Here is an 11,967-nt window from a genome sequence, read left to right as displayed (position 1 = left end):
AGGCGCGCCATGTGGCGGCGGCGGATTCGCCGGGGCGCGGCGGCGGACGTTGTCCGGCGCGGGCGGACGCGTCCGGCGGCGCGGTGGGAAAATTTCTAGGGTTTCGTCTGAGATTTCGTTTTTCGGGATGCCCACTTATAAATTGGTAGAGGGAGCTAGGAGACTCCAAATAAGGTGCGGTTTTCGCCCACACGATCGTGATCGAACGACCTAGAGCATGGAAGAGAGTTTGGTGGGTTTTGGGCTGGTATTGGAGGGGGTTTTTGCTGTACACTCAAATGGACTTTGCGGAAGCCCGGTTAACCGTTGGAGTATCAAACGACCTCCGAATGGAACGAAACTTGACCGGTAGTCTCCGGGTGGTATAAGAAGACCACTTGACAAGCCTCGGTCCATTCCGAGAAAGTTTGACACACGCACACGAAAGAAAACTAGAGGGGTGCACCGAAGGAGATAGGAGCGCCGGATTGGAAAACGGACAACGGGGAAATGCTCGGATGCATGAGACGAACACGTATGCGAATGCAATGCACATGATGACATGATATGAAAATGCATGACATGACAAAATACAAAACGAAAGACAAAACCCGACAACGGAGGGAAAACATATCACATAGCCGGAAATGGCAAGAGTCGGAGTTACAAATATGGCAAGTTACATGCGGGGTGTTACACCTACCTAATAACTTCTAGTTACCAATACACTTTTCTATTGCCCTGTTTTAACTAAATATTCATTGTACTCCCATTTCTATCAGAAAGCGCCGCTGACAAGGAGACTCCGGAGGTGGAGAACGGGGCTTCCAACAAGCGGAGGCGGGGCGAGCTAGAACCGCAAGCGACTCCAGCAGGCCTAGACTTAATCAGCAGCCTCCCCGATGATATGTTGAGAGTCATCATCTCCCTCCTCCCAATCAAATATGGGGCGCGGACAACCCTCCTTTCCCGGCGGTGGCTCCCCCTATGGAACTCCAGCCCTCTCGACCTCATCGACACCCACGAGCTCTGCCATGGCTATCGCAAAAGCTTGGATGTGTTCTCCAAGATCCTTGGCAGTCACCTTGGCCCAACCAAAGGCCTTAGAATGGGCAAGTTCCGTTCCAACGGCAAGGACCGAGCTAAGATTGACGACTGGTTCCTATCCCCCGCCCTAGATCAGCTCGAGGAGCTCACTTTTGATGATGGGCATATGCGGTCGCTGCCAACGTCCGCACTCCGCCTCGCGCCCATGCTGCACGTCGCCAAGTTCAGGAACTGCCATTTCCCGTCCCTTAATGACGCGCCCGCTCTTATTCTACCACGACTGAAGCACCTCGAGCTCGTCACCGTCTGCCTCTCAAAGGGTGACATGGAGCGCCTGCTCCGTGGCTGTACTGCACTCGAGTACCTTCGTCTTCAGGCGATCAATGGGTTGAGTACCTTCCACATCACCTCCATGACTCTTCGGACTATTATGTGTGTTGCTGGTGCGGCAGGAAGACATCACAAAAGGTGGACCACGGTATGGTCATCCAGGACACACCTGCACTTGAGAGATTACTTGTAGTTGGTCAAGAAGGTCCAACAAGAATCAATGTCATTTCTGTGCCGAAATTGACAGTGGTGGGCTACTCGTCTGACAAATACTCCGAACTTGTTATTGGATCCACACTCGTTCAGGTACAACAGCCGCCTTCTACCTCTCCTTCTAGAAATTAATATTATTTCTAATTTTGAAGATGTTTGTTCGTCTGTCATTCAAAAAATGATTCCGACAAGCTTAACCCCGAAACTGCGCACAGTGAAGGTCTTGGCTCTAGAATCTATCGGGCCCGACCTGGAGCAAGTTGTCAGTTTTCTGAGATGCTTTCCGTGCCTGGAGAAGCTATATATCGAGGTGATGTTCCTTTCCTGTTAAATGTTAACCATAAGGCAGTTCAATTTGTGACACCTTTTTCCAAGTTTACAATGACAATGTACTACGATTTTTGAAGGTTCTCTTGGAGGATTTCAGTACATACATGCCTGTGCCACCCCCCCCCATATTGGTTGCTTGATCCATATGGTTACAATCAAGAAGCATTTCTCCTTTGGATTCATCTGTACTAGTTTTCTTAGGGAACTTTTCATCCACTCCAAGCTCTTGTGAAGAAGGGTACATTTTTCTAGAATGTAATCAAATGCCCATGTTAATCATGTCAGATCGAAGATGGCATGTTAGTGCATTTTACAAATCCTGCAAACCAAATAGCTAGGCCTGTAGTAATGTTCAAAACTGCATGTAGGCACTAACACGTTTTCTTCTTTTGCAGATAAGATTAGGCCCAGTGGTGGATAATGTGATACAATATAACAATCACGTCGAATGCCTAGATCTGCATCTCTCATAAATTACTTTGAACTCCTACCGAGGGACCTTACCGGAGATTATATTCGCCTGTTTCTTTGTTCTCGGAGCAAGGGTGCTAAAGGAAATGAGGTTTTCCCTACATTTATTTCACAAAAATGAATGGTCTGTTGATCAGCGCCGGCGCCTGCGGCAGAATGGAGTAGGTTCCAAAAATGTTGAATCTCATTTTGGAGCTTCAGATGACAGAGTAATCGGAAGTCATCGGTTCAACCCCATACATGACTTCTGAGTGGCTGACCCCTTTGCAAAAATTGTGAGGTTTCGAAGCCAGACTTAGAAGCGGTGATATTAGTTTGAACCTCTCTGATATCCATGTTCAGCGCATCAGCGCGAGCGTTTGCAGCTGATGAGCTGAATTTCATTTCTAATATCAGTTTGAACCTTGTAATCTTTGAATTTGAGCCATATAACTCTAGAATTTGAACCTTGTAACATTTCGAGCTTTTGTGGTACAATCGTTGAAATGGCATCGTATGAGACTCGTATATTGCTAGCACTATTTTGACCTTAATATGCAATGGTCTTAGATTTTATTAACCATTCTCGAATCAGTTTACCTTGTCGATCTCATAGCACACGATCTGTATAGCTAACTCGACTGCGATCTTCGACATTATTGCACACAGTTGGTTTCTTCCACCGTGTGCGCTGTAGAGTGTAGAATTAATTATCGCACTCGAGTGTCCATCATCACCCTTCTGTGTAACTTTGACCTCATTACCCAAGGGTAAACTTATGACCGAAGTCATTTCACACACTTTGTTTTTACAAAGCTTTTTGCCAATAAACGCCCATGATTTGTCCCTCTTCTAGCGGACGCGTGGCCAAACTAGCCAGGCGGGAAGCTTGTGCGGTAAACAGCGCGGTAGCGCGGGAACAGGCTCTTCGAGCCCACGCCTGGGGGGCGATGCTGTCAAGCGTGCACTGGATTCTGGAATCCTCCGCTATGAACGTCGTGACAAGACGTGACGATTACAGGCCAGCCGGCCCCCATTTATTACAGCAGCCATTTAACCTACCCTTGTGTCCCTTCAACCTTTCGGTCGCGCGCCACCATTGCAAGAAGCACACCCACCATGAGAAATTATTAGAGGGTATCCTGCGTGGCTCCAATGGCGCTCCGAGCGGCTGCCGACGACGAGCAGCAGTTCACCATGCGTGCCGTGGTGGACACCCACAGAAGGTTCATGGACCTCTCGGTGGTGTACACCAACGACCCGGTCTGGGCGGAGCACTCCATCCACATCATGGAGCTGTTGCTTGCCGAGGAGAAGTACAAGGTGGTCGGGTTCGACCTCGAGTACACCCACGCTCGTGTCGGGTCTCGTCCCAAGGTCGCCGTCACCCAGATGTGTGTGTGCCACCACGTCCTCGTCTATCACTACTACCCGGCCACAAGGCCTTGCGAGCGTTTCGCCAAGTTTGTCAACAGCCCCCACTACATGTTCGCTACGGTGGACATCACCAACGATGTAAAGGCGCTCGAGAATTCGGGCATCGCCTGCCAGAATGTTGTCGACATCCAGGGCCAATACAAGATCAGGGGCAGCAAGGAGCTTGAGAAGGACTCACTGGTTCACCTCGCCGAGGCCATCATCGACCCCTACTACAGAGACATGAAGGATTCGTGCAACAAGGACAAGCGTGCCTGGCACTCGGCCTGGATGGAGAAACTCGACAAAGCTCACGTCGTGTACGCGGCCAAGGAGGCGTACGCGAGCTACGACATGTACAGGCGGATCGTTGACATGAGGAAGTCCCTCCTTCCCCAAAACGGTCAGGGATCCAGCCGGAAGCAGAGCAATGGCAAGCGTCATCGCAACAATAAGTAGATGATTAGATCCTCGTTTATCCTACTTTAGTATGCATGTAATTGCTTGCTTTGGTGTGTGGAAATGTTATGTGTGTAGTCACTTGTGTAATTGTATTCTTAATTTGGTTATGCAATGCTGTCTTTTTAAGTATATATGTTGATGCTGTAGACAGAGCGTACATGTTGTGCGGACAAAGAAAATCACATCGCACACGGACTAAACAATGGAACCCGTCGGTGATGTTTTCATCAATCACTCACAATTGTATACCAGCAATCGTTTGCTCACAACGCACACGGCTTGTTAGCAGTAATCGTCTGTTTTGTTATCGGTCTTCGCACACGTCTCCAATTACAGACCTGTTTGCCACGTATCACACACATCTTGTTCATTTGAACCGTTTCTGTTCTCATGTCTCAATGCAAACAGTTCATCCAAGTGAACCGCATGCCGTATATCGCACACACCTTTGATCTGGCTCACCATTTCTTTTGTGTTGCCTAATCACAAACAGTTCATCCGAGTGAACCGTATGCTGTGTATCGCACACGCCTTCATTTGGCTGCCCGTTTCTTTTGTTCCTCCTCATCGCAAACAGTTCATTGAACTGAACCGTATGCCCTTCATCGCACATGCAAATAAAACCTGAACCGTGTTTGATGCATCCATCATCGCAAACGTTTTATACATTTCTGATGGTTTTCATACAGCACCGTTTGCGATTATTGCATCGCACACAGTTTCTCGAAGAGTCTCTGATTGTAGTGTCGCGTTAGCAGCATCCTGCAGTAGTGCAAGGATATGATCCATGTTACCCTACTAAACCTTACTATCACCGGTGTTCGGTATAACACTTCACGGTCTCCTTGCTCCTAGCCTCACCGGTGCTCGATCTCCATGATCCTGGGTACCTGCAAGGATGAAGATCACGGACAAGACAAGAGACATCTACAGAACAATTTTATTTCACATATACGGAACGTTATTCAAAGCCCTTCCATTGATCCCCAAAACAAATACATAGGGTTGCAAGGCTCATGCCTCAACCCATTCCTTAACGAACTACTCACACATGGAGATCAAATCTCGAGAAGAAAACATTGAAGAACACATCTTGAAGATTGATTGCAAATATGTCTTGCAATGATTGCCTTGTGCGATGCACAATTACAAGTATGAACTAGATGAGGAAGCACTATGGGGGTCATGGTGGCTATGGAGATGGCGGCGGCTAGGGTTTGTGGATGAAGATGATGATGTTCTGGCTGTTGTCGACACTCTCCTCTGGCCTCCTCTGTTGACATTTCGATAGGGTCCCATTATAAATGTTGTTCAGGTGGACGATCTGGCTCGGTTTCCATGCCATACGGGCGCACACGCCCATATGGAACGCCGTCTTTTGTGTTGTTTCCGCGGAAACGCTTCCTGTTGATTCCTTCTCTTCCTTTCCATTTTCACACGTAATTTCTTCCCTTTTTAGCCCATTTCCTGTGCAAACACATCAAGAGAGGATTTGTGGAATCATTTGGATTTATTAGTCATTAGTAGCAATATCAGAGCGAATATCTCATTTTGAATGAAATACCTCGGTTTAAACAAGGTTGAATGAATGTAAAAATATCACTCATCATCTATTAAGTAGTATTAAGAAATTATGACTTTTGTAGTACTGAGAGCACGCACGGAAAAGTAATCAATGGATTTCGATACGAGCATCTCAACTCTAAACCCTAAAAATTTGATTCTAATATGGTATAAACTCTGCAATGGTAGAATTTACAAGGTACTACGTTCTAAACACCAACAAACCATTTTGTTATCCATTTTTTAGCCCACCTAACATTGTTTGTGACACCAAACATTTTCTGTGACACTACAAATTGTCCCGGAAAATGGGCATGCCTAGTGACGCCCAAAAGCATCACCGAGTTTCACGCCAGAACGTTGCCAAAGTTGCCGAGGACGTTGCCAAACCGTCACAGAATATGATTTTAGGCGACATTTCCTGTTTCGTCGTCACCGGGGTTTTTGTCACTGAATGGGGCAAATTTTGTAGTGGCCCTACTTCAAGTAATTTTGACCTTCTTTGTTTGTATATATGTCATGCTGAGTAGTTTTTCTGAAACATACACACTTAATCATAAATATGCCTTTCTTTTACCACATCGTAAAACTATGGTCAGGGAGTCATCTAGTTCATGGCAACTATCATTTGCTTCGTAGTGAAGTGTCGTTGTTTGCTCCGTAGTGAAGCACAAGCACTGGGCGACACCATTGTCGAAATCAATTAGGAGGAGGCAGGAGCTAACAACATGCCTTGAATTAAGATGGTATTAGTCGAGAAATTCGTTAATCTCAGCCACTTCTTATGGGCACATGAGAACTTTAATTTTTCACCAATTAAAATTTGTTTTTGTGACTGTTTGGATTAGATTGATTTATTGTGGCTTTATCAACGGCTATAGTATATTAAGATGTGGGCATTATATGCATTGCTTAACATGGATGGACATTTTCTTAACAAATTTCTATTGAACTTGTAGATATATCATGGTTGAAGACTGCAAAGTAGAATTAATCATTTTAAACCAAATACCATTTAATCATTGATTAATATTTATTCCCGTTGTAATGCACGGGCATGTTTCCTAGTGAATAAATAACAAAGAAATCCCACTGAAAAAACGAAAACAAAAATCCCAGAAAAACCAGTGGTAAATCGACTTATTGTGCCTCAAGTAGACCGCGCCCTTCTACTACATCCTGAACTTGACCCCTTCTCAGTTAGCTCCTTGCATTCGAGCACTATAGCCACGGCAGAACCCACATGCTTGCCTCTTGAACTGCCATCACTGCAAAACTGCTATCAGATTCTATCATCAACTTGTTACACCCACATAAGCATTTTAACTGTAGGCTATTTAAAAGTAACACCATTTTTGTACTGCTGTATTTTCAACTTCTCTCTACAAGCTGAACTGACATTGCTCCGTGGAAAAGAATGAGTTGATTTGCATCGCACAAAACATAACGCTCACAGGCAGGATGCAAACAATGAACTTACATCGTGCTAAAATTATATACTCCCTCCATCCCATAATATAAGAGCGGTTTTTACAGCGGTTTTGACACTACAAAAAATGCTCTTATATTATGGGACGGAGGGAGTAGCATACTGCTCAAAGTCTGTAACCAGTCATTAAATAGGCATGCCCATTAAATGAGTTCCAACCATACCCTCCTTTCAACTCTCAGTGACTCTGCAGTCTAACAGACGGACACAACACGACGATTGCAAGTTTGCAACACCCTTTCCGTTAGCTAATGGCTTTCTGCGCCAAGAACATCCATTGTGGCAGCCAATTCACCTGCAAACTATTCTTAAGGCTTGATCCTTGCAGGATGACTGGTTTGAACCCCTGGGCTTCGGAAATCCTTGCATTTGGTACTCCAGGGAAGACATAGCTGCATTCTATTAAGTACATACACTTGCCTCCAGTTTGCACATTCCTTTTGTTTATACCTATGATGCGCCTCTGCATTATCCAGCCCTCAAATTCAATATTTCCTTGGCAGTCCTCTGACGAAAATAAGGCATGTGTTTCTACAAAAAACAACCCATTCAAAACACCATTTTAGTTTATTTAGCATATATTAAAAAGGTTATTCAGATCATGCTGAATACATATTAAAAAGGTTAACAAGTAGTACCTGCCCAAAAGTAAGGCCCATATCTCTGCTGTGGAAGTCAATGTATTTGAGCATGAACATGCCACAATCCCATCTAAAATCACAAACAACTCAGTACGAGGTACATTATGTGGATTTTAGAATATTGGTAGAGTAATGCTGTGAAAAATTAAAATTTTGTCTAACACCAAAGAATATTGGTAGAGTAATGCTGTGAGAAATTAAAATTTTGTCTGACACCAAAGAAGTGTCATGAAGCCGTTTTTAAGAGGCTTCAATATTTACACCACCTTAGTGTAAAAAAGTCAAGCAGAACAACAATGATAGCACTTCTATGACTAAAGATAAGAAATACCCATTCTCCTGCAGAGGAAGGTTTTGGACTCCTTCATGCTTCCATGAAAGAACATCAATCTGTTTGCCATTCTTGTCTTTTACCTCATCTCCAAGATATCTGGCCTGGTTGAGGAGGAAAATGCTAAAATTAGACCCTCACGTCCTTCACAGACAAAGAAAAGGTCAGAGGGAGGATGGGAGATATCACTTACTATGATTTTCAGGGCCTTCATGTCCATGCTGCCAAGTGAATCCAGATACTGAAACTTTTTGTCCCTTATGTTGATGATAGCTAAACACCAATGCACTTCCTTGTGAATAGGAACGAAAATCTGGACACAGTAAGGTAGTTCCAATTAGAAGGATAGAAAATCACATGAGGATTAAAGCTTGGAAATAGCATTTACCTCATCACAGTCAATTAGGTTGTACCCTAACTTCCTTTTCATTGTCCATCTCCTTACGGCTTTATAGTCATACCCACCATTAATCAGCTGACAACAGAAACATAAGAAAATTATAAAGTTGACTACTTTGTTCTGGTGGCATAAACTACCTATTATGTGTTATGGTTAATGAGAAAGTGAACTAGGTGTGATGTATCAATATGGCAAGCTACTCTGCCAGAAAATGCAATGAGGGGACAAGGAATGGTTATAATAATTAAACAGTACTGCACCATCACCAAACCATACCACTTAAATAGCATGCAGAAGTGCAAAATGTTCATGTAATGACAGAAACATGATGATCAAACAAGCTAGTGGAAATCTGGAGAGAAAAATTAGGATCCGGCATGCATGCACTAAGCAGTCACGCAAAAAATCCCGGATGTAACTCTACAGGGATTCAAGTAAAGACGACTGCAAGCAAAAGCAAAGCGATGCCACAATGGTGTAATAAAACATTCAATATAGTAGTGGACCTTCTTGTAGAAAAAGGTGTTGAAGAAGTGGCATTTTATAAATTTGCTAGGCTCTCTCAGTTCCCGCTCCTTCAGAAGCTCAAGATACAAATTTATGACCTGAAAATAACCAGGAAAAGTCATATAGTAATGTCTAATTCTATATGCTTACAATGGAGTCTGGAAAAAGAGAACATAGGAGCATATATAGCAGAGGGAATAGAATACCTCATCATTTAGCCAGTGTTTATCATTCAAGCACTGCAAGATCTCTCTTGTTATGACAATGTTTGAAGCTTTATGCTCCGATAGAATCTCACGTCTGGAGACGAAGTAAGGACTTTAGACAGTGCTACGTACCAGAAGTGTGCATACAGCCTACTATGTCTTAACTCTTAACAAGAGCAGAGAAGAGGAAAACCTATTCTTGCCACCAAGAGCACGACGAACACTGTCCTCATCCTTGTCCGTTAGAGGAACAAAAGGTTCCGGCACCACCTGAGACACATGTCGGCACAGATATTTAACATTAAACAGAGCAATAATATTTCGTCAGAAGGAAGATTCCACTAGTTTGATTATAACACTTTATTCTTGCTTTCTGTCACAATAACTGCAGTGCAGTTTTTGTATTCAGAAACAAACACATGAAGCCGGGTTTTTTTTTCCCAGTTTCCACTTTCCAGTGTTAATGACGTTGCAAAATCTGAAGATACTATCCAAAAATACTTAGAAAAAAATGGCTACCCCTTTAGCATGATGTAATACTTATGGGTGGTAGCAGTAAAAAATAACGCAAATTGACTAAGACCAATTAGTATACAAAGATGAGAAATATTGATCTCAGCAGACTTGCAAAAACACAAAACAGTTAACGCTCATATTATACTCCAATGGTTGTTTATTCTTCATCACACATAGTACTAAGAGTTCACCAGTATGGTCGACTATGCCCTTGCATTTTTTATTGCCAGGTTAGGCAATATATCAGCTGCATGCCAATGCCCTTAGGCACGACCATGCATAACAAAGAAACCAAGGAGTGGACAATTAACAGCAGGTGCTGTAGAGAAACTCACTGCAGAAGAGGATAAATCATTAATTTAATTTGGGGAGGTCCGTTTAGTATCCCGGGATTGCACAAATGATATGTCACGTCCCCATAAAGTTTGGTATCCCATTGCGCACTAACAATGTCATGTCAAGTGTGCTAGCATTGCATACAAGTTGGTCATGTAATTATTTTTTATATCGAACAACAACAACAACAAAGCCTTTAGTCCCAAACAAGTTGGGGTAGGCTAGAGGTGAAACCCATAAGATCTCGCAACCAACTCATGGCTCTGGCACATGGATAGCAAGCTTCCACGCACCCCTGTCCACAGCTAGCTCTTTGGTGATACTCCAATCCTTCAGTTCTCTCTTAACGGACTCCTCCCATGTCAAATTCGGTCTACCCCGCCCTCTCTTGACATTCTCCGCACGCTTTAGCCGTCCGCTATGCACTGGAGCTTCTGGAGGCCTGCGCTGAATATGCCCAAACCATCTCAGACGATGTTGGACAAGCTTCTCTTCAATTGGTGCTACCCCAACTCTATCGCGTATATCATCATTCCGGACTCGATCCTTCCACGTGTGGCCACACATCCATCTCAACATACGGATCTCCGCCACACCTAACTGTTGAACATGTCGCCTTTTAGTCGGCCAACACTCAGTGCCATACAACATTGCGGGTCGAACCACCGTCCTGTAGAACTTGCCTTTTAGCTTTTGTGGCACTCTCTTGTCACAGAAACCAACCAAATTTTAGTTTATCTTTGTTTCTTAGAAATGCCTCTCAGTTACACCGTTCTATTATTATCTAATAATCATTTCGCAAAATAAACACTGCTTTCCAGGAGAGCTGAAAAAATCAGTGCATACAGATAGTATAAAAAACGAAGAGCAACCTCCTCCATTGCTTCACAAGGCCCTAATCCTTTCCAGGAACTCAAACCAATTGTAAGCCGCCCGTGTTTAGTTAAGAAATAACTTTGAAGTGAACATAATTAGTTGCTTCCACAATCATATTCTAAAAAAAGCTCTTGTTCACAACAGCTATCTTGTTTCATGAGCATATGAAGGTTTACGGCTATGGTCTGAGCTCTAGCACTTGGGGACAAGAATCCACAAATTTGGTAAAGTGTCAGCCCCTTTACCTAATGCAAGTAAGTTTGAACAAATATATAGCAACAACTCTGTGCAAACTTTGCATTGTATTAAGTCATTATACAATTCATTTATGATATAAACAGATAAAGCATGATCGAGAGTGCACCTTTTTGTTGGGCGTGATTTGCGGCCGGGCCTCATTGAGCCCCTCAAGTCCAAGTCGGCCCTTCTCGGCAAGACGCACCTCAAACTCAAGTATCCCGAGCCTATGGTCCCGCTGCCGGCTGGACGCCTCATACAGATCCTTGTACAGAGGCACCTTCCTCACTACCACCTCACCCTTCACCTCGTCCTCCTCATCTCGCTCCTCTTCGTCCTGCTTTATATCTCCAAGGTCATCGACGGCGACCACCTCGACGGTAGCTTTCGCCCCTCTCGGCACATAAGCGGGGGGGGTAAGCGGCGGGGGGTGGGTGACACTATTGACGAGGTCGACGTACTGGTCGAGGCCGAGAGGTTGTGGTGGCGGGGACGGAGAATACGACGATGGATCGGAGTTGGAGCGGGTATTTCCGAGGCGGAAGGCACGGATGCGTCGCAGGGGGGCATGGATGGAGCGCTGGACCGGCGGTGGCGGGGGAAGGCGGCGGTGGCGGCTATGGGGCAACAAGGAAAAT

At 44.5% G+C, this 11,967-nt stretch overlaps 1 protein-coding gene across 1 annotated transcript in view; it reads right to left on the bottom strand.

The window, feature by feature from the left end:
- Window positions 1-7,385: 7,385 nt before the first annotated feature.
- The window catches only part of LOC123078232 (ubiquitin-like-specific protease ESD4), a gene marked incomplete in the record, with an annotated part of 5,228 nt that continues 646 nt past the window's right edge, over window positions 7,386-11,967 (bottom strand). Inside the window, 9 exon segments of the mRNA XM_044500661.1 lie at window positions 7,386-7,810; window positions 7,918-7,990; window positions 8,252-8,355; window positions 8,445-8,564; window positions 8,640-8,726; window positions 9,158-9,256; window positions 9,365-9,458; window positions 9,558-9,634; window positions 11,457-11,958. Coding sequence (XP_044356596.1) covers window positions 7,748-7,810; window positions 7,918-7,990; window positions 8,252-8,355; window positions 8,445-8,564; window positions 8,640-8,726; window positions 9,158-9,256; window positions 9,365-9,458; window positions 9,558-9,634; window positions 11,457-11,958 — 1,219 coding nt within the window.

Source organism: Triticum aestivum, chromosome 3D, assembly GCF_018294505.1.
Source record: "Triticum aestivum cultivar Chinese Spring chromosome 3D, IWGSC CS RefSeq v2.1, whole genome shotgun sequence".
Taxonomy (NCBI): Eukaryota; Viridiplantae; Streptophyta; class Magnoliopsida; order Poales; family Poaceae; genus Triticum; species Triticum aestivum.
Note: the sequence above shows the minus strand (reverse complement) of the source record. Positions and strands in the feature narration are given on the sequence as shown.